At 44.2% G+C, this 23,938-nt stretch overlaps 1 protein-coding gene across 1 annotated transcript; it reads left to right on the forward strand.

The window, feature by feature from the left end:
• The first annotated feature begins 1,171 nt into the window (after positions 1-1,171).
• LOC115470938 (zinc finger protein 469-like) lies at positions 1,172-23,719 on the forward strand. The gene is made up of 2 exons (XM_030204575.1): positions 1,172-14,445; positions 23,709-23,719. Exon 1 carries the CDS (start codon positions 1,172-1,174, stop codon positions 13,790-13,792), a length of 12,621 nt encoding a protein of 4,206 aa, XP_030060435.1. The 3' UTR covers positions 13,793-14,445; positions 23,709-23,719.
• The last annotated feature ends 219 nt before the right edge of the window (positions 23,720-23,938 follow it).

Here is a 23,938-nt window from a genome sequence, read left to right on the forward strand (position 1 = left end):
TTAAAAACACTAAATTACAGCAAAATTTCTAAATAAATAAATAACGTTAATACCATGAGAACAGGTTCTGCCAAATGAATAGAAAAGATGGTTTTTCTTTGCAAGCAGGGGCGTATCTGCGTGGGGCCACAGGGGCCTGGGCCCCCGCAGATTTTGTCCCAGACCCCCCTACCGCCGTTAACCCTCCCTCCCTCGCCTACCGCCGTCACCTACCCCGAGGTCTGCTTCCTCCGGCTTTTTAAAATATTGCTTCAGCTGGTGGGGGACCCCAACCCCCCACCAGCCCAGCCGCGATCTTTAACTTTTTCATCCTAGTCGTGCAGCGCGCCGTGAAAGCTGCATGCATCTTTAGATCCAGTTGGAGTCTGACGTCGCAGCACGTTGACGTTACAACGTGCTGCGACGTCAGACTCCAACTGGATCTAAAGATGCATGCAGCTTTCACAGCGCGCTGCACGACGAGGATGAAAAAGTTAAAGATCACGGCTGTGCTGGCGGGGGGTTGGGGTCCCCCACCAGCTGAAGCAATATTTTAAAAAGCCGGAGGAAGCGGACCTCGGGGTAGGTGACGGCGGTAGGCCGGGGAGGGAGGGAGTGTTAACGGCAGGGGGGGGCTATAATGTGCCCCCTCACTCTAGCCCCTGCCCCCCCTACCGCCGAACCTCAGATACGCCCCTGTTTGCAAGGTCTCCTTCCCATGATTTTAAAGTGCTGAACGTTTTTTTCTGTGGCAGCCAATGAAAAGTCAATGCTTTCTTTAATACATACCAAAAGTATGATGGAATTTGGTTTCCTTAATGACTCTCTCTTATGTTTTGTTTTTTTTTATTAAATTAAAGATAAATCTAGAAATAAGGAATCGTAGTCTCCTATCAAACTGTATTAATATTTACAGCAACTTGACTGCTTTGTTTGTTTAGGAAGTTGGGGTCTCTTTGCCACCTTTTGTTGTTCCGATGACCTTTTGACGATGCCCTCTCTCCTCTCTTGCAGAGTCTTGGGGGATTATGAGCCCAGCTCCCCGTAGCTCACACACAGTAGGAATGAAGGCAGAAGCACCTGTGCTAGCTCCCGCAGAATGAGGGCACCAGCCCAGCAGACCAAGAAGTTGCCCAGGCCAGGGGTCAATAGAGCAGCAGATGCCTTCTGAGCCTATCCTCCGAGGGAGACCATGACAGGAGAGATGAAGCATGCCTATCTCATAAACGAGACGGATGCAAGCTGCAAAGACCACCAGAACGACTTTACTTTTGAACAGTTAAGTGATCCAGTAGCCAAAGGAAGTCGTTTACAAAATGGCACTGATGGGGTTAAGCACAAGCAGCCTCACAGCCAGCGGGAAGCAGTCATAAGGCCTCAGCAGACTGGAAAAATTGACTTCAAGTCACTCCAGAACCGTTCCAGGTTTTCACATGACGGCACATGGAATAATGGGAAAAACTGTCCACAATCCCCCACAGGCAAAAACCGAACACGGGAGAGGAACAAAAGACTTGGGAAAGGGGATCGGAGCCAGCATCAGCTGTATGGGCTGAGTATTACAAATCCTAGAGCAAACCCTACCATTGGCATCGCCTATCCACAGCAGAAAGTCACTCCTCCCAAGAAACCAGAGCCCAGCCCAGCACCCTTGGCCGGGAGCTACCAATTCCATGTGCCCAGCCTCCCTGACCAAGAAGCAGAGCTTCAGCAGGAAGATCTCCACTTCAGACGTTTCCAGGAGGCTTCTTCCGGCCACTATACCTCACCAAGCGGGGTAGTCTCTCACCAACACCCCATCTTAAAAGCACAGCAGCGGGAAAGCCCTAGTGTCAGTAGTGGGCCACTGAATTACTTGGACTTCCAGGCCAACAGAACTAGTGCCTGGCATTCAGCTGACAAAAACTTCTCAGCTGCTGATCATGGCATCTCGAACCAGAAGTCCTGTTCGTTTCCAGAAAACAGCAAATCAGGCAGCCACTGTTTTGGGTCGTCACCTCTTCAGTACCCTTTCCAGACCTTGCAGGATGAGGTGGTGAACTCTTTCTGCAGTCATGTCAACGGTCAAGACTACGTGGATGTTACTCTTCAAAACACCCAGGTGGTCCATGCTGCTTTTCCCTTCCATACTCCTTCCAGAGATGGGCAAGAAGAGCCCCTGGGCAACAGTTCTTATGACAGCTTAGTAACAGACAGTAGAAACTACAATCCTCCTTCTCAGCTATCTTGCCTTGTGCGTTCACAGACTCAAGGAAGTCAATGCCAAAACTCTATGTCTTGCTATAAAGGAAGGAAGGATCATTCCACTGAGATGGAAGGTGCTATTTCTTCATCTGGTGCTATTAACCCTGGTGCTATCGATCACACTGCAAGCACTTTCCAAGAAACCCCTCCAGGTTTTACGTCTAGTGAATTCAGTTTACACAGTAACAGCAATAGCATGCCTACATCGGCCAATAAAAGACAATCAACGCCAAAGGACGGCATGCCTAGCCAAAGACACCTGGACTTAGGTGGATCCCTCCGAAGGAATATACCACACAATTCTCTAGCCCACATGCACTTTCAAACCAAAGTTTATAGCAATTCTTCTGTGAACGGCCTAAATGCAGGGGCGGTGTCTTTTGAGAGCAGCGTCCCTGCAACAGCACAAAATCATCCCAGGACATTACAGGCTTGGGATGGAGGAAGCACACCCTTTACCTCTGTGGACCAAACGTCAGCACCTTATCCAAGGCTAAATGGGGCACAGTTGCCCTCTCAGAGCCACCTCAGTGCTGAGCAAAGGGCTGTTCTGAAGAACGTCAGAATGCCTTGGCAGCAGGTTCACCTTACTTCAGCTAGAGTAGATTTATCCCGGCAGCTCGGCAGTCAAAAACTGCCATTTCCAGAAGGTACTTCAGAGTGGCAAGGAAGCAGCAAAATCCAGAAAAGCACTCCTTTAAATAACCCACCTGGGTATCATCATAAAAAGCACTTGACAGGTGACCATAGAAATGATATGGCTCAACATAACTGTAACTGTAACCATTTTTTTCCTTACGAAAGTGGGAAGGACTCCAGCACCTCAGTATGTGAGGAAAATATGTTGCTTGGTATGAACCAGTCCATCTGTCCTAGAAATAACTCCAATCCTATTTTGCCTCCAGTCGGATTAGTGGCAGTTTCTCCAGGTGAATCCCCTCTTCCTTCCCCCATCACCAACGGTCCATGCCCTTCCCTTTCACCAGTGTCTAGCAGCCCCACTAACACAAGCTCAGAAGAAAGTCAACTCCCCGTAACACTTACACCATCTTTCTTTTTCCATCAAGGGTGTTACTCCAAAGATGGCAAAATTTTCAGTTCTTCAGATCCAGTCAATTCTAGCTCACTCCACTACCACGAACCAGTGTCTACATTCAGTTTTTCGTCAGATTCCCCAAAAGATGAGCACCTCTTTAAATTCCTACAAGAAAATCAATTCCAGAAACAAAATGCTGAATTGGCCAAAGGATGCCTAGAAAGTTTTGAAAATGAGCCTCCTCCTCCTCCTCCACCGTATTCATCACACCACTTGCTAGCTAACTCCCTTAGCAGTGCCAACTTGGACCAGCTCGATGTCCTCCTTACCTGCAAGCAATGTGATCAAAACTACAGTAATCTTATCTCCTTTCTGGAGCATCGGCAGTATTGTGGTGCGCATTCTGTTTTCCAAGCTGAGATGAGGGATGCAACCAGAGTGGCAGAAAGCAGGAAGCATTCTGTCGATCCAATGAAGCCCTCTCAGGTAGCACCAGGTCTACCGCTCTCCAAAGGCACTTCAGACCCAAATTCACACCTGCTTGCTTTAAATAAGAATACTGATGTCCTACTAGATGGAGAAAATAAATTGGAGGCCAAGGACGATCCTCTGAAAGTTAACATATTTAGTGGTTTAACAAATTCATTACCACTCAACACCTTTGATCTGGAGATTGATGATGCAAAGCTGGATAGCCTCATTACAGAAGCATTAAATGGATTGGGTTATCAATCAGATAACCCAGAGATAGACAGCAGTTTTATAGATGTATTTGCAGATGAGGAACTCTCTTCTATCAAGGGCACTGGGGTTGGACAGCCGTATAAAGTAAAAGAAAGTTTAACTTCAGAAAAGAAATTTGGACCTACTGAATTAAATGACAATCGTCTATTTCAAGCTAAAACTGCTTATCATGATGAAGACAATCAAAACATACTTCATACTAAGAACAGAGTTTTGGGGATAAAGAATGGAGATAAAAAAATGTTGGCACCCAAATTTGCACAATCTGAGACTCCAAAAATGGAGAAGCCTGGCATTAAAGAACGTCCCCAGAAAAATGTGGTGGGCCATTTGTTGCATAAGACCAAAGAACCCGGCAAAACCACAGAACTGAAAATGGAAAAAAAGTCCAGCAATAGCCCAGAGGTGCCAACAACCGACAGCCAAGCTCACTTAGGTAGCTCTACCAAGAAACAGCCTAAAAACAAGTGTCCTAGTACATGTCAAAAGACTGAAGCTAGGTTAAGCTCTACAGAACTGGACATCACCAATGAAAGCTTGAAGCTACGACGAGTCTCTGTAAAAGATATGAAAAAGAGGAAGCCATGCAGTGGCACTTGGAGCAAGGAGCTGATTCATAAAATTGTGCAGCAGAAAAATAAACTTCATAAGTTACATGTGAAAAGCAACAGGAGTCTTCAGTTTTCTCTGGTGACGGAAAGACTTCTACCTAAATCACAGAACACTGCATTTGGCGAGTATGACTACATTTCGGACTCGGATGATGACAAGGAGTATGCGAGAATGCAGGCCAAGAAGCAGCTCAATGGAAGACTGAGGTACAGCTTCACCAGAAAACATCAGGAGAGCGATGGAACCATGAATGAGAAAGACTCCATCTGGAGATGTAGCAAGAAAGCTGAGTTTGAGGATACAAAGAAGAAAGATTACTTCACTGAAATGACAGGAAGACCCAGCAGCCAATCCTCTATAAGCAATGACCAAAGCACCAGCATCAACAGCCCAAAGAACAGCAGGAAAACAAATTCTGATAACGAGAACCAAGCTGTAGTAAATGATTCCCACCAACTGACACCAATCGAAGGCGATCCTACAAAATCTCTCAAAGACGCTTCAAAAGAGAGTCAAGTGACTGAAACAGACATTTTGAAAGAGATAAAGAAGGTTGGATCTGCCAGTCTTCCACATAGTAGCTCCAAGGGATTTGATGGTAGAACAAATATTCCTCTGATAAAATACACAAATAAGAACATTTCACCTTCAGACAAGGAAGACCAATATGATAGTAAAGACCCAGTCATTGAAAGCCCATTAGGGACTGCTTACACTGAAGAGCAGGGAGCAGACACTATCCAAACTGCAAGTGTATCCATAGCAATCTCACAAGGTGAATATTCGGCACATGAATTAATGGTTCACGATAGCATCTCACAGTCATTTCCTCCATATAATGACAACATTATTGGCTCCCGTACAGAAGGGCTAATTAGTTCAACACATTTGACTAATGATATTAATTGCGATATTAATGCCAATTACGGTGAGAGTGGTATAAAGTATTTAAATAAAGATCAGAAAGATTTTGGAGCCTCTGCTGGTTGTTATAATGGAGACTCTACTAGTGTGAATCTGACTGTTGAGGGACATGGTTCTTATGGCAATGCCAATAACACAACAGTCTATGAACAGAAAGACTTGGCTAGTTACGATGATGCCAACCTTTTCTCTAAGCCTTTAGTTCTAGAATCACCACGTATTAGTGACTTGTACTTCTGCTCCAGTGACATCAGTGCAAATTTATTTGAGGAAAAACACTCAGATATAACACCCAATGCAGTCAAGAATGAACAAAGGAAAATGGCATCACCTCTTGGTTTCGATCCCTCTTCAATATTTGGAGAAATCCCCGTACCTGAATTTGATAGCCCATTGTACGATCACATTTCCACAAGCCAAAACAATCATGTGTCATACACCTGTGAGAATAATCAGACGAGCAAACCCACACTCTTTGAACAGCCGTATTCTCAGTTTTTGGAAGAAAAGGACTGGAGACTAGTGGAAGATGTCTCTCCTGTCCTGTCCGAAGATGTTCCTCATTTTCATGACATTCCTGTTGAAAAGGCAGTAAGTAAGAAGCCTGCTGATGAAGGGCCTGGGCCTCCCAGTGAAACCCCTTTAGGTCTTCCTGAAAGAATTTCAGGTTGTAATATGTCTTTTATGACCAATATATCAGACGATGAACTGGAGATTAAAAGATTAGTTACTGAGCTCGAAAGTCAACTGCAAACAAACAAGATCAACAGCAATACTGCTGTTGTCCAACCACATTCTGACCAGAACACCAGGGCAGAGCCAAGAGAGACTTCAGGTCAGTTATCACCTGGAGACAGAGGGCATGCTGATGAGGAAGACAAAGATTTGTTTTTGGCAAATGCCACCAGTCTCGTGCCAGTTAAGTCTTGTATTGGGCAGAATCTGGGAGGCAGGAAACTCTCCGTTCCAAAAGAAAGCAGTGACTATGAAACCCAGAACCATTCCTGGGAGCGCTCAGATGAACTTGGTTCTTTAGAGTCAAGGATACATATGTTAATTCCTCAAGCCTCCAAAAAGGAAAGCAGTTCATTTCAAGATGCTCTGAATGAGGCTGAAGTCACAAAAGACATGGATTCCGAAACAGTAAGTAATGAATCTTCTAGCATATTTCCTGATTCTTGTCTATCTGACACATCTGATAAGTCAGCTAATCAAAACTATACCACAGGTTTGAGTAATAGCCCAACAGTGACTTCTGATGCTTTGTTTCCTAAAAGGACAGACAATCTAGAATTGAGTTCTGAAGATCCTTTGCCGTCTCTTCACAGTAGACCTACAGAGAATACTTTACCTAAGCATTCAATATTAGAAGAAACATGTGTTGAGACGTCTGTGTCTGGAAAATTTGGAAACCAACTATCAACTCCGAGGCCCAAATTTAATTTACAAAGTGAAGCAGTTCCTGTGATACACATCACACCATTTACTTGCATCGAAAATGTCACCGATCCTGAAGAAAAGTCTTTCGGCAAAGTTGGCGAGTTTGATGGTCTCCAAACTGCTATAGGTTTAAAAGTAGTCAACAGCAGCTCAATTTGTAATGACATCAAGAAGCAGACAGACCCCACAACCTGCACAACAACACATCTCAAAAGATACATGAGTAACACAAAGCGTACACTCTTTGATGCATCCAGTGCGGATGACCAAGAGGTGTGTACAGAAGATCCAAAGATGTCTGAGGACTGTGTCGCCAACCCATTACAAGAGCTCCAGCTCTTTGTAGCAAGGACAGTAAATAATAGCAAGGAGGAACTCATAGTGTCTTGTTTTCCTGTGCTACATTCAACAACAGAGCAGAATGCAAACATGTGTGTTTCCCCTGAGGTGAGATCCTATGAGCCCTGCAGTTCTGAAGGCGAGATTGCATCAGACAATAGAACTGATCTTTTGAGTGACAAAGATAGTTCTTTGAACAAACTTAAAGTTGCTTCTACTCAATTAGAGTCAACAGAACCACAGAACTTTTCAGATACAAGTGAACAGCGAAGAACACTCTTTAGTGCCAAATCATCCACTGCAAAATTAGCTGAGTCGCTGAACCATGACCTGCAGAATAATGTAACAGAGTCACATCACTTAGGAGATGAATGTTCTGACCTGAATGACATTAATATCAAGGCAGATGGTGTTTCACTAGAGGATAATAACCGCTTATCATTCAGCAGTGGAACAGTAAACCTATTGCTGGGGCAGGCTACGAAAGATGATCAGATGGAGAATCTGTTGGAGAAAGATAACAAGAAAGCAGCCTTGACTTTTGAAAAACAGAGGCCGTCAGCCCAGGCAAGCCGTATTTTATTTGAAAAAGACTCTAGAAAGGATGCTGCAATGGAGCAGACTGTGGATATAAATGATGCCGACTGTAGTCCCTCATGTGATAAATTAGATCCTATTTTCCCACTGTCAGAGCCAGGTAATGTTCAAGGAGGACCACAGGCAGCATCTCTTCACTTAGCCTTGTCAGATTTGTGCAGCCCTGGTGTCCTCTGCAAAGATCAAGAACAGGAAGTCAGCAAGCTGGCAACAAAAAGGAACACCCCTCCGCCAAGTGCTGAGATCACTGAGAGTAGCCTTAAAGAAATCCATCAAAATGACTGGTATAGTGAGGACTCCTCTATCCCTGTGCCTTTTCTGAATAATATTATTTATGCAAAAGAAGAACCGTTACAGCACAGCAAACCTGAACACGAAGAAGACGCCAGTGGCCTTCAAGTGCAGCTGCCTGAAGATGATAAATTTAGAGCCTTTATGCCCGACACTATGCATCTCCAAAACCCCAAATTTGTTGGTCAGCTTTCACATGGCTCTTTGAAGGAAAACCTAGATCAAGAAACAGAGTTGTCGCCCTTTTCAGAGCAAGAGGCAAACTTAGGTGGTGTTCTTCCAGAATCAAGTAGCCACATCTCACACTGTCTCGGAGAAAGTCCATTAAGGGCCACAGAGTCATCTGAGCAAGATCTTCTGGGAGAGCTTCCAGCTTCATTGTGTCCGAGCAGTGATAGATGTCTACCTCTGGACTCAGAACAGAGGCCAGACTTACCAAAGAAGAGCTGTGCATCACCAAGTCGACCACCTATTGAGCAAAACAACATGGCCCAATGGTTGACTAACTGCGATCGCTCTGAACTGGAGTGCAACCTTTATGAAAACACAGCTGCAAGCTCCATCACAGATACTTTGTCTAGCCCTCAGCCAGTATCTGCAGGTCACTCTCCAGTGCAAAGCGGGAATTATTCACCTCTGTCACCAGACCTTTTCATAGAAAGGAAAGACTCTACAAAGCTGAATTTACATCCTGAACCTGAAAATCAGTTTGAAAACTGTTCCAGCAGTAAGGCTGTCAAAAATGAACATAATAGCTTAGCTGAAATTGTAAAGAGCCATTTTCTCCACCAACAGGAGGAAACTCTTTCAAGTACCAATAAGGCTGAGACCAACTCTACTGTGTCTCAGTTTCCAAATGTAACAGAAGAAAAAACTAACAATGCTCCTGACTATGTGAAGAACACAGAACGCAAATTACAGTCAAATGATCATAGCGAGAGTGGCACTGAAAATACAGAGGCCATAGAAAGTGGTGTCCTAAGCATTCTGGATTCTGAGAAGAGTAAGGAGATACTGGAAAATCTATCCAGAAGTGGGCAACGTATAGAGAACAAATCAAATGGATTACAAGTGACCTGCAATATTTGTTCTGTATCCTTCCGATCCAAGCCAGGTTTGATGAGACACAAGGCAGTAAAGCACCAGATAAAGAGTGGCAGTGAATCACTGATTGAGAAAATAGACCAATCTGGTTTAATTGTTCCAGAAAAGACATTAAAAATGGCCAAGGGGACCTCTAAAAAGCTACAGAGTACCAAAGTCAAAATGAAACTGTTAAAATCTGCAAACAGCGCCCATGGAAATCTTCTCAAGGATGAATCTCCAGATCTTGAACATAGGATCAAAGAAGATAATCTGCCAGGCACGAGCAATGAGTTTAATAAGGAAAGTACCTCACCTGATGAACTAACAACCACAAACACTGTGAGAGAGACATCAAAGTTCAATTCACAGGCTGTGGAATCGCAACAATTGCATGACCCTGTGGAACAAGATGTTCCTAAACAATTACGAGCCAAAAGGGAAAAAATGACAAGGAGCTCCACTAAAGATATCCCAGCTTTCAAAGAGACTGTCGAGAACACATTTCATGGCAGAAGAAAGAGGAAGAAGAAGATGCTTACAACCAAATCTTCTGACTCAGAAAAAAATATGGATGACTTGTCTTCTGAGACTATCTTAAACATAATCAAAACGAATATTTTAAATGCCATTGTGTGCCCAAAACAACCAAGCAAGTTGACCGTACCAGAGCTGGAGGATCAGGCAAGTCCTCTGCAGTTCTCTTATAAGGTCACACGTCTAAATGACAAGAGCCAAATCCCAGATGATGTTGGAGAGTGTCTGTCATCAAAGGACAGGATGAATCCTGACAGCTGTCATGAACAATATAAAGGGATGGAGCAGAATAAGGATGGTTGGTCAAATGATTTTGTAGATCACCTAGACAAGAATGTGAATAGTATGTGTGAAGAACAACTTGTCCTTGGGGATGGCTCAAAAGAAGGGGAAACCTCAAACTTAGAAGAGGAAAGTAACTGGATGACTCCGAATGAAGCTGCCACTTTAGGTCCAACTAAAACACAAACTGAATCCACTGAGTTAGCTAAAGCTGAGACCTTAAAGGAAGTCTTGGAGGGAAACTTGGAGTACAGTCCACAGTTCACAGAAAGAAAGACCTGGGAGAATCAGAACAGCCCGGTTGCCCCTGTCTTGCAGAGTTTATTTGATGATGAGTGCACCTTCTCCCAGCTCTTTCCACAGGACAATCAGCGCATCAGACGCAAATGCACTAGGGTGTATGGAAAACGCCCTAAGAAACAAACAAATGTGGTAGAAGTGAAGACTAGAGCAACAGATCCTAAAGCGACATTCTCCAGTCAAAGCAGTTCCTCTGAAGAACAAAAAAATGATTCTTGCCAAAATGGCACCAACTCTGTTAATGAGGATTTAATGTTGGACATGTGTCAGTACAGCAAGCAAAAGCTGAATGAGGTCATCTCTAGCATTTCCGAGAGCACCACACTACAGTTGGAATACAGTGAGGACAATCCAAGTAACAAAGCTATTGACATCGATGATGATACAATGTTAACATTCCTTTGCCAAAATAGCCAACTGGACAAAATATCAGATTTGCATGGACCTTCAGCCATACAAGAGAGGGAAGATCTTCCAATGGAAATCTTGCTTGATTCTCGTACGGAACTCAATGTTGGACATTCCTATCAGAGTCTCAGTCCAGAAATACCGGACTTAGGAGAGCCATATGGTGGCAAAATACAGGAAGATGCGGATGCAGCTGATTTCCAGATTACATTTGAAATGAGTGAGAAGGCTGTTTTCAGTTCTTGTAGAGAGGAAACTGAGCAATCAAGTGCCAGCAGTACATCAAACACCAGACCAAAGACCAGTCAACGTTTTAAGCAAAACAGAAACAAAGCAGATGAGGGGAAAATGACAAAAAGCCAGAGTGATCATATTAAAACCAAAGATAAGCAATACAAATGCAAGGTATGCTTCCAGTGGTTCCGCACTCTGGGAGAGCTGGATTTCCATAAACTGTCCCACAACCCTTCTCCTCCCCCTACCTGCTACATGTGTATTCAGCGGAAATTCAGCTCTAGAGAACAGTTAAGGGACCATTTGAGAGAGAAGCATGCTAAAAACAAGGCTGGCCTCTGGATCTGTGGCATGTGTCTAAAGGGGATCTCTGATGTCTGGATGTACAATGAACACTTAAGAGAACACGCCAGTCAGTTTGCTAGAAAAGGGCAGGCCCAGAAGTCTGTGATGGGCTTAGCTGGCTGCTTTGATGAGGATAGTGCTGTCAGGACGTTACAGAGCACAATCATCTTTAGAAAAATTAGCAAGTTCTCCAAGCAGGCAGATTCGGGCAGCAGAGGTCCTGGCAGCAAAAGCAACAAAGCACTAAAACATCACCAAGAAGTACACGACTCAAAGACCAGTAAGGAACCACTGGACAACAACATCCAAAGTAAAGGGGTGCTGACAGAAGAGGCCACTCCAAGTTCTCCTCCACAGCATCTGGAAAACAGCGAGAGACATGTGGGGCAAAAGCATGCTCTGATCCACCCACTTTGTAAAGACCCCTCTAGAGACTGCCATCACTGCGGCAAGTGCTTCCCCAAGCCCTTCAAACTGCAGCGACACTTGGTGGTTCACAGCTCGCAGAAGATCTACCTTTGCCACAGGTGTCCAATGTTGTACCAGGACACGCAGGATCTTCGCAGCCACCTGAAACGAGAACACAACATAGCCGAGGTGCCCGAAATTAAGCACACCACGCTCTATGCATGTGAATTGTGTGCCGATGTCATGCATGTCATCAAGAAGTCTTTCATCTGCAGCACATGCAACTACACCTTCTCCAAGAAAGAGCAGTATGACAGGCACATGGACAAACACCTGGAAGGAGGCAACAAGACCTTCAAGTTCAGGGGAGTCATGAGACCAGGCTTCTCCTTGAAGGAAGGCAACGGGAAGGTCAAGGAAGGAACTCCTTCCCAATTCATGCCACCAAGCAAAAAGCGAAAGGTTGGGGATGATTCAAACAGCAGTGCTCCAGCTGGTGCCTCTCTGCATGTCAACTACAAGACTAATCTAGATTTATGCCCGACACCTTTACCACCATCCAATCAATTTGTCCCTGAAGCCATCAAAGATCTCACTGAACCTGAATCAGAGACTTTGGTGAAAAAGGAAGAGGCTACTGCCCTTTCAGATCTTCCAGCTGAAAGGGAAACTTCTCCAGAATGCTGTCTGACACCCCAGATGCTCAAAGTTGTGAAAAGTGATCCAGAACTTGAAAATATTACTACTCTTCCCGGGGAAGAAATGGCCAAAGAAGATCTTGATTTGAACTCTAATGTTCCTTTTGCAGACCCTTTTGGATCCATTCAGGACACTGCTGATTTAGAAAAGGCAATTCTAGATCAGAACGCTGATAAACATAAACGTCCACAAGGACAGGCTAAATCACCCCCTAATAATGCAGGGGAAAAGGTGACATGCACTGAAAATCACAGCTCCCTGGATGAAACAACAGAGGAGGACCCTGGACATCAGCTTCTTAAAAAGAGCTGTGTGCTGCTGGAGCCAGGTGCAGGTGAATCAAAGACCAAGGAGCTGCAGAAACCACCTTCCGGTAATCTTGGTATAAATGGAACAACCCACGAAAATGCTCTTAAGTCAAAGACAGCTGAGGGTGCCTTACCTCTGAAGGATAGGACTGCATCTTCTGATTTGAACAGCACTTGCAGAGATTCTGGCCCTCAGAAGAAAAGCCTTGTCAGTCAAGCTAACAGCCGATCTACTTCTGGTTTACAAAGTACAGCTTACAACGCTGAGGATCCTTTGAAATCCTATTCAGTAAAAGAAAAGGCACCATTTGAGATGGGTCAGTATGCCAGAGATGGTCAAGCTTACAACACGAAAGAGACAGGAAGCAACCAGAGCAAATCAGTTGGTAGCCAATTCAAAATTGAGGGAGCCATCACCAGTGCAAAGCATAGCCATTTGGATTCTGATAAATCTTCTGAGAAACAGGCTTTAAATGCGTCTCCAAAAGTCTGTGGGAAGAAAAGGAAAGAGCACAAGGTCCTGGCCTCCAAAGGAAGCTCTGCATCCCGAGAAAACATTCAGAGTGACTGCAAGAAGAAGAAACCACACACCCTTGGGTCTGGAAGGGTTGAGAGTGTGGGAGGTCTGAAAAAGCCTGTCCAGACGAATGACCCCCTCTGCAATCGGATCCAACCCAAGCTCCGAACCGGGGGCCACTTCAGAAAGGTGGTGACGGAGACCCACAACCAGAAGAAGATGAGCACACATCATCCCAACGGAGCATACAAGCAAAGAAAAGACATCCTTGGCAAGAGCATTCACCAGCTCCTGCCTAAAACAACCAGCGACTCCTCCAACAGGCATCGAGCTCGCCAACCCGCCAAACCTGCTGAGCCCCACAACTACCGCACTGCAGAGTCCCAGAACAATCTGCTCAGTAAACTCTTTGGGCAAAGACTAACCAGCTTCAAAATCCCTCTGAGAAGAGACACTTCGGATTGATGAGGGCAACACTTACTGCAATACCGTTAGTGAGTGGTCAACGCCAGCAACGTGCCTTATTAGTGAACAGGTCCCAGCGCATAAAATCCATATGTGGTAAGAACGCAGTACTGCAGGAGTGCCTTTTAGTAAATCAAGCCCTGAGCTGCATTACTGGGGAAAATGCTCTCCCCAAATGAATTCCTTCCTGCAGGATAACTGCAGTCTTGCTTGAGTGCATTTGGATTCTGTGAAAGTGGTTTTTTGACGTCTGCTAATTATTATTATTTCACCTGGTTTATTCTATTACGCAATTTCCACCAACTGAAATTATAATCCCTTTGGGAGGGCTGAGAGCTCTGGATTCTCCCTCTAGTTTTTGGTGTTTTGGAAGTGTTCAAGATGTAGGCTGTTTGCAAATCACCCTCTTCAGATGGTTTTATCTCTGTACAAAGTACTTGAAGATCAACTTTACTCCCTCACATGTCTTAGACAAAAGGTTCCAAACACTGTCTAGATTCAGAAAGTGCATTAGTAGAAGGGTTTTTGTTCCCCTTGCATACTCATTTGTTCCTTTGAGAGCTTTGGATAGAATCTAAAAATATTACATTTGCAAATGAGACTGAGCAAAATCAAGTGGCCTGAACCTCACAGCTGAAATTATTTTTTCTGCCGTGGTACTTGCATTTCTTTTGCACTGCAGATTACAGGGGCGTAGCCAGAAAACAGATTTTGGGTGGGCCTAGGCAAAAAGTGGGTGGGCACCAAGTGTTCTCCCCACCCCCCACCACCAAAAAAATATCTCAGCTGGCAGGAAAACACTTCTTTCCACCTTGGCAGTCTGCAGCAGGCATGCGCTGAAAACAGAGCATGCGCAGGTGCCGGTATCGTGGAGAGTAGCGTTTTCATTACCGTCAGGGGGAAGTCTTCAGCTGGCTGAGCTTGGGATCCCCACCAGCTACCGCTAAACGTGTGCTACTGTTGGGTGGGCCTGAGCCCTAAGTGGGGGGCCCCAGCCCACCCAGGCCCACCTGTGGCTGCGCCACTGCTGCAGAAATTGTAAATGCTTTCGAAAGTCTTCCAAGCTGCACCTTAAGAACTTGGGATAACATTTGATTACAGAGCTAGAAATCCATGCCAACCTACCAAGCTGAAGGGGTATTGCTTCCAAACATTCCTACTGTATCTGTTAGTAGCATTATCTGTACAGTCCATGCTTTTACTGGTGCTAATTTTATATTTGTAATGTGAATACAGATTTCCTTGATCAAGGGAACCAGTTTGAAAAGTAGTGATTTAACTGCAATCAGGTCTGTTGGTATTCCTCAGTGTTGACGTCACTTCTCCCTTCTGCCGTCTTAACTAGCAGGTAGAAAACTGAAAACATTTCACTAGAAAGGAAACTCAGGTGCAAACAAAGACATTTTGACTATAAGTAAATGTTATTAAAGAACTTTCAGATCGTGGAGGTGGATTGATGCACTGATGTGATTCAAAACCTGTCAAGAGTACCTTTCGTCTGTCCTGATATGAGAATAAGGAGACGCTATGATGTTAATATGTATCTTTACAGAACATGGTATTGTGTAATAAAAAGTTGTCGTTCATAACTTTGGGTGCAATGCATAAGTCAAAAGTTGTAATTTTGATATTTTTGTCGGAAAGCAGAACGGAATTGCATTTTTCTGTTGATCTACGTGCAAATGAATGCCTCTTTTGATATTGTTTAATAAACTATGCAATGAAAAGCCTGGCTTGGTAGTGTCAAATCAAAACGGTGTGCAGTCTTTTCGGATCTGTGGAAAGGCAGCCTGGGAGAAGTGGGAACATTTCACATAAAGCTCTGTATCGCTCAAATCCTGTAACCTTGTGCTGCTATAGAATTCGTGGTGTTTATTCTGGGATATTAGGAGTTTACCAAATCCAAGGCGTAACATAAGATCGTAAGAATAGCCGTACTGGGTCAGACTGAAGGTCCATCTGGCCCAGTATCCAGTTTCCAACAGTGGCCAAGCCAGATCACAAGTACCTGGAAAAAATAGCAAGATTCCATATTACCTACCCCCTGGGATAAGCAGTGGTTTTCCCCAGATCTACCTCGATAAAAGTTTGTGCACTTTCCCTCCAGGAACTTGTCCAAACCTTTCATAAACCCAGCTACATTAACTGCTTTTACCACATCCTCTGCCAATGAGTTCCAGAGCTTAACTATCCACTGAGTGAAAAAATATTTTCTCCTATCTGTTTTAAATGTATTATTATGTAACTTAGTCAATCTCCCAATCAGAAATAGTACCAGTTCATCACGGTCTTACCTGAATCTCCATTACCCAAATTGCAAAGGACTAAAATACAAGACAACCCATGCGTCCAACCTCTCTTACACAGGCACGCGCCTATGGAACGCATTGCCACAAGTGGTGAAAACAACTTATGATTACCTAAAATTCAGAAAGTCATTAAAGACTCACCTATTCGGAAGGGCATATCCGAATGACCCAACTTAAATGACTCAACCCTGCAACACTTCACTATTAAAGATCGTATTAATGAACTCTTTTACCTCAATCCAACTTGATTGAATCTTATCTTCTCTATCCCAATACAACATTTTGTACCTATCCCGTACCGGGTTTGGCGAATGCCTTCACGGTATTATGTAAGCCACATTGAGCCTGCAAATATGTGGGAAAATGTGGGATACAAATGTAACAAACAAATAAATAAATAAATTCATGGAGTTGTCCCCTAATCTTTTTATTATTTTTTGCCTGTTCCACTTCACTCGGGCTTTTGTAGACCTCTGTCGTATTAGCTGTCTGTTCTCCAAGCTGAAGAGCCCGAACCTCTTTAGCTTTTCCTCATTTAGGGGTCCTTTTACTAAGTTGCAGTAAAAAGGGCCCTGCGCCAGTGGCGGGGCTGTTTTTGTCACAAGCGGAGGTCCTTTTTACCGCAGAGGTTAAAAAGGCTGAAAAAAAGACATGGCCATACAGTAACGTGACCGACCCCACTGTATGATAATGGTGCCCGATTAATCAGTTTGTAAATATCTTGAGTTTATAATCACATATGTAGTGAATCCACTTAAATTTAAACCTCTAATTAATTAAATAGTCCACGCTTGCTGGGGCGTTCCCAGCAAGCGTGGAGCTAAGTATTAGTTCACCTACATTTGCTGTAAAAGACTTTTTAATAAATTAAAGGTCGTTCGGACTAAGGAGGATACTCGCCAGCAGATTGACCCAAAGGAATTTCCGTTATTCCAGAGGTTACGCTGAGCGGCTCGGTTCACGGGTCTCAATAATGTCCTGGAGCCCATACCCCATACGCCAAGCCCCCTCGCTGCCCATCTTCAAATCCTTGCTCAAAGCCCACCTCTTCAATGTCGCTTTCGGCACCTAACCATTATACCTCCATTCAGGATATCTAGACTGTCCCCACTTGACATTTTGCCCTTTAGACTATAAGCTCCTTTGAGCAGGGACTGTCCTTCTTTGTTAAATTGTACAGCGCTGCGTAACCCTGGTAGCGCTTTAGAAATGTTAAGTAGTAGTAGTAGTCAATAATCCATTACTTGAACCGAGTATCTGAAGTCTTTTCCTCTACATATATAAATTAGCATACTTGTAAACAAGAGTGTTACTTGCTATCAGTGGACTTATATAATACTTAAAAGATAGCAATGTGTCCAGCACCCACCTCTTCATCGATTCACCCGATTAACATGTGTCAATTTATATTTATACCTAATTTATATATACACAACTGAATGATAAAGTACTCATCTTTTTGTACGTCACGAGTGAGGGGTTTAAGTGTCCGACACACATGTTTCGCCCATAGACGAGCTGTCTCAAGGACAATCCCCCTAAGTCGTCACTAGCACCAGCTTTGCTATTACTGTCTGGGACAACCCTTTGCAAAGACCCCCCCCCCCCTTGCAAGGTGGTGGTAATTTCAGATTTGGCCCGCGCCCATAATACGTGGCCGAATTATTTATTTATTTCCTCCTACGCATGCCAGTTCCGGCAGTAATTGGCACTTGGTGCACGCCGACCGGTCACCGCACGTGTAGCGTGTGAGCCTTTACCGCTAGGTCAATGGGTGGGCATTAAGGACTCAAGACTAGTTTTGGGCGCATGCTGGTTTCCTTTTTACCGCAGGCCCTTTTCCCGTCCCATTAAAAAAAAAAAGCCTTTTTTTGTAAATGCGGTAAAAACTGGCCCGGTGTACGCCCAATATACGCGCCTACACTACCGCAGGCCACTTTTTACCGTGGACCCCTAAATAAATAAATGCTACAAGAATACATGGACCAAGACTAATCCCTACTACACATAAACTGGCTAACAGCAATACTGCCAAAACCTTTTTCTCTGTTTTACTATTTTCTTTCTTCTTCTTTTTTTATTAAAGAGTGCCCTCAGCAAAAACCACTTATTTTAGGCAAGTAAATTTCTTTGCCAAGTGGCAATAGCACTTCTTTCATCAGGCCTCTCTTTTTAATTTGTGTATGTAATATTGCCTATCTAAGTAGTGCTACAAAATTCTATATAATAAAAGGCACCTCCAACATTCTGAAGCTGATTGCATGGCTCAGGCATTCCTGCTCTCTGTATCCATCTCCTGAATTGACATCACATACTTCCGGGTTCGTCACAAGCAGAAGTGACCAACCACACGAGGTTTCTCGGCTTCAGAATGTTGGAGGTGCATTCTATTAAATAGGATTGGTCAGTTCCTTGAAGCACAGCCAGAGCTCAGCGTCCTGCACAGTAATGCTCAGACACCAGAGAGAGAGAGGGGGGGCCTGACACCAGAGAGGGGGGGAGGGATGTATCTCTGTCACACTCTCTCTCTCTCTCTCTCTCTCTCTCTCTCTCTCTCTCTCACAGTCAATGTCTCTCTCTCACACACTGTCTCTCACACACTCTATGTCTCACACTGTATCACATTCACTCTCTATGTGTCACATGGTCACTCACACACTCTCTTGGTCTCATACACTCAGTCTCACAGATACTCTGTGTCTCACACACACTCTCTCTCTCGCACACACTGTATCTGTGTGAAACACACTCTCTCTCTCACACTGTGTCTCACATACGCACTTGTACACACTCTTATTCTCACACACACACTCTCTCTCAGACACACTCGCACCCAGACTCTCTCTCTCTCTCTCACACTCGCACATTCACTCTCTCTTGCTAGCGCCCGTTTCATTTGTGTCAGAAACTGGCCTTCTTTACTAGTAACTTAATAATAAATCAAAAAACGGGAACTTATCTCTGAAAGTTTTTTTCAATGTGCACATTACATTCTCGCGTCTCGTTCCACTCTCCACAGTCGCTCTCTCTGACTGACTGACAGGGCCCAATGAAAGAAGTGCTATTGCCACTTGGCAAAGAAATGTACTTGCCTAAAATAAGTGTTTTTTGCTGAGGGCACTCTTTAATAAAAAAAAGAAGAAAATAGTAAAAACAGAGAAAAAGGTTTTGGCAGTATTGCTGTTAGCCAGTTTATGTGTAGTAGGGATTAGTCTTGGTTCTAGTTCAATATATTTCTATCAGTAACCAAGGACTGTGGGATTTGATTTTATGTATAACAAGAATACATGAGACACTATTAATACAACACAGGCAGCTATAGCCCTCCCTGCTATGAAAAGTGGTCATAATATCACACTCAATGACACACAAAATGCTGAAAAGATTGAAAACAGAGACTAGGGTTAAATGGAGGTTGCCCAGAGCGATAAAATAAGCAATAGAGATAACAAGACATCTCCACAAACAAAGCTTAGCAGCCACTCACACAAAGTAAATTTTAGCCCTCCAAAATCCACACCAAGGACCAGCAACTTATTTCACCCTCACAAGGTTAAATTGACTGGACAGTGACCAATGACTTTTCCTGCCTTCAATAGTTTAAAATGGTTGGACAGAGACTGACTTTTTCCGCCTTCAGGAGTTTAAATATGATTGGACAGATATTAATCAGTGCCAGAAACGGTATTTAATGCTATGCTACACAGTTCTTCCATTCCGAGGTACCAAAAAAGTAGTTCAATGCGGATTTCAATAACAAAACAACCAAATAAATAAACTGGGAATTTACGAAAAAAAATATAAAAATTACAGAAAACACAATCATTTTAGTATTATAATTACTTTATGAAAGGTATTTGATGAAAAGGTAAGTCTTAATGTCCTTTCGAAAAGCGATATAATGCAATAAAACACGAATCTGTATTGGTAGCGAGTTCTACGCTGACACTATCTGATGATGTATCGAAGAGTCAAACACTCGCTGTTGTTTAACTTGCTTCACTGAAGGAAAACTGAATAGCATTTGATTGTGATTCCTGCTATTAACTGTGTTTGAAAGAAATATTACCCAATCAGTCAAGTATACCAGGGAGCTTCCATATATGATTTTATAGGCTAGAGGACAGAGTTTATAGGCAACCAATGAAGGGGCCCGTTTACTAAGCCACGTAAACGTCTACGAATGCCCAACGCATGCCAAAATGGAGTTACCGCCTGGCGACTGCGTGGATCTTGCGGTAATTTCATTTTTGGCGTGCATCCGATAGGCGCATCTGAAAAATAATTTTTCTTTTCAGACGTGCCAAGTGGCATTTGACGCACATAGATCGTTACTGTCCGGTTACCGTGTGAGACTTTACCGCTAGGTCAACGGCTGGCGGTAAGGTCTCAGACCCAAAATGGACATGCGGCAATTCTCATTTTGCCACACGTCCGTTTTCGGCAAAAATTTTAAAAAGGCATTTTTTGTAGGTGCGCTGAAAAATAATTCTGTGCGTGCCCAAAACACACGTCTACACTACTGCAGGCCATTTTTCAGCACACCTTAGTAAAAGGAAACCAAATTACAGAGATGCTGAACAAAAGCTTGTAGCCCAAGAATGTTAACCTAGCAGCTGTATTCTGAACAAGTTGAAGACGTTTTAACAAAATTAATGAACAGCCAATATAAACAATATTACACACATGTCTCAAAATACTTGCAAATTGATCTTCAACATATAAAAGGACTTCACAACCACCAATTTAACTTGAGTAGAGAAATTCAAAAGATTATCCACCTCAACAAATTATGGACCCAACCATAGAAATTTAGTTTTTTCAGGATTTAGCTTCAATCATATTCCAATGTTCAATACTTTGTACACAGGAAGTGTACTTTGTACACGTGGTGATGAGTCAGAGAAACTGAAACAAAGATGTAATGACACAATTTAACAAACTGAAGAATAGCAAATCACCGGAACTGGATGGTATACATCCCATAGTACTGATAGAACTGAAGAATGAACTTGCAGAGCTATTGTCAGTAATATGTAATTTATCTTTAAAATCAAGCATGATGCCGGTACTGAAAGATTGGAGGGTGGCCAATGTAACATCATTTTTTAAAAGTGGTCCAGAGGTGATCCAGGAAATTATAGAGCAGTGAGCTTGATATCAATGCCAAGCAAAAGGGTAGAGACTAATATAAAGAACAAAATTACAGAATATAAACAAATGTATAAATTAATGAGACAAAGCCAACATGAATTTAGTGAAGGGGACTATAACATGTGGATAAAGGTTGTGTACCTGCATTTTCAAAAGGTATTTAACAAGGTACCTCATGAACGACTCTTGAAGAAATTAGAAAATCATGGGATCTGCGCAGTAGAATTTATGTGGATTAGTTTATAGAATACGCTTCCTGATTGATGCACATAAATTCTAATTAATTAGTGCCAATAATTGATTGTTAACATCTAATTATCAGTGCCGATTGGCTAGTTAACCAAGCAGGGGCGTAGCCAGACTTCGGCGGGACGGGGGTCCAGAGCCTGAGGTAAGGGGGCACATTTTAGCCCCCCCGGTGCCAACGACGACCCCCCCCCCGCCATTGCTGACTTTGCCCCCCTGCCGCCGACCCTCCCGACCCCTCCTCACGCCGTCAACCCGCCATCACCTATCTTTGCTGGCGGGGGACCCCAACCCCCGCCAGCTGAGGTCCTCTTCTCGCAAAAGGCTTCCTTCTGCAGGATGTCAGAAACAGAAGGAAGCCTTTTGCGAGAAGAAGAAGACCTCAGCTGGCGGGGGTTGGGGTCCCCCGCCAGCAAAGAGAGGCGACGGCGGGTTGGCAGCAGGAGGGGGGGTCGGACGGGTCATCGGCAGGGGGGTCCAGGGCCAAATCTACGGGGGCCCAGGCCCCCCAGGCCCCACGTAGCTACGCCACTGTAACCAAGTAAGGCACATTAAATAGAATATGCCTTGATCTGCACGAAAAAATGTTGACATGCTATATAGAATCTGGGGGTTAATGTGAGCAAATGCAAAGTGATGCATGTGGGAAAGAGGAACCCAAACTATAATAGCTACATGATGCAAGGTTCAACATTAGGAGTTAACGACCAGGAAAAGGATCTAGGTGTTCTCAATGATGATACATTGAAACCCTCTGCTCAGTATGTAGCGGTGGCTAAGAAAGCAAATAGAATCCTAGGAATTATTAGGAAAGGAACGGAAAACCAAAATGGGAATGTTATAATGCCTTTGTATTGCTCCATGGAGCGACCGCACCTCGAATACTGTGTGCAGTTCTGGTCACCACATCTCAAAAGAGATATAGCAGAATTAGAAAAGGTATAGAGAAGGATGCTGCATCCCGCCTATGAGGAAACAGGAAGTTACATCAGGAGGCGGGATCCAGCAGAGGTCATGTGACTGGCTGGAGCAGGCAGTCTGTCTTCTTAACTACAAGTAAAAATATTCAAATTGTGACCATCACCTCAGGAACAGCACACACATTTCTTGCACTGCTAGACACTTTGGTTAAATCAGATGGGCTTTTGTTTGTGTGGTAACTCCATAGGATGTGGAGACCACTAATCTGATCTTATCTACGGTTTATATACCGCACAGTCTGGCCTTCCTTCTCTGATACAACTTCCTCTTTCAGAGGAGGTGAGGCTGGCTCAAAAGAAGCACCCACAGCATGCAGAGAGTTGTATTCTCTCGTGGTGCTGTGCTGTGTAATTATCATTGTGGCCTGGCATTGATGGCAACTGGAGGGAAGGAAGGATAGATTCTGTTTGCCAGCTGGGGAATTTATGGTGGGGGGGGGGGGGGAGAGAGAGGGGAAGGTAGCAGGCATGCAAAGTCATAGTTTGGGTTAGGAAGGGCCTCTTATACCAGGCACCTAGGCTGGCTCTTCAGGTTTCTTTCCCCCGCCCCCCTCCCTGAAACAGGAAGCTACATCATGGGAGAGGGGGAGGAAGGAAATCAGCAGAGGCAGCAGTGGTTTGCATAAATCTATGGCCCTGCACGGCTTCATTTTGTTGCAGCCAAGTTGGGGTGGCAGCAGCGCGAACTAGTCAGTGAGGGGCAGGGAATGGAAGCTCGTGGTTCCTCCAGGCTACTGCGGACTTGAGAAGGCAGTGGCCAGGAAGAGAAGTTAGTAGTATGAGGCACTTTTGGTGCATAGGCACCATTTTCTTTGAAAATCTGTTTGGGGGAGCGACCACTCCCCCGGCGACACCCCCCTAGCTACACCTCTGATTCCAGGTTTTGACCCGGCCGAATGTGGCTGCAAAACTCAAGCTGAAAATTGGCGATAGCTGGTTATATCACATGGTACAATCAGCTAGCCACTAACTGGAAAATTTCAGCGGGTTCTGGTCAGGCATGTTTCACTGAAAATTTGTGGATAGTTGGTTATGGGACATTTAACCGGCCAGGTACCAATCCTGACTGGCTAAATGCTTTTGAATATCGTGGGGATAGAAACAGAAAAATGTATGCAGATAAAGACCATATGGCCTATCTACTCTGCCCAACCATGCCATCTACTCTCCCTATCACTCCTTTAGAGTTGATGATCAGAAGCAAAGGCAGGTGCCAAAGGCTGTTAGTGCCTGCGTTTGCTACCGCCCCATGATCAGAGCCCCCGAGCGTCTGAAACAATGCACTCGTGGGCTCTGAATGCAACTAGCATGCAAAACAGGGTTCTTAGCACAAGTAGTATGCAAATCCGTGCTAAACCTATTCATCCCCAATGATCAGCGATCAGCGTGCCAAAGATTGGCTCGCTGGCTGCAGCAAACCCTACGCCAGCTCAGAACTGGCGTTAGGGTTTGCAGGC

Source organism: Microcaecilia unicolor, chromosome 5, assembly GCF_901765095.1.
Source record: "Microcaecilia unicolor chromosome 5, aMicUni1.1, whole genome shotgun sequence".
Classification (NCBI taxonomy): domain Eukaryota; kingdom Metazoa; phylum Chordata; class Amphibia; order Gymnophiona; family Siphonopidae; genus Microcaecilia; species Microcaecilia unicolor.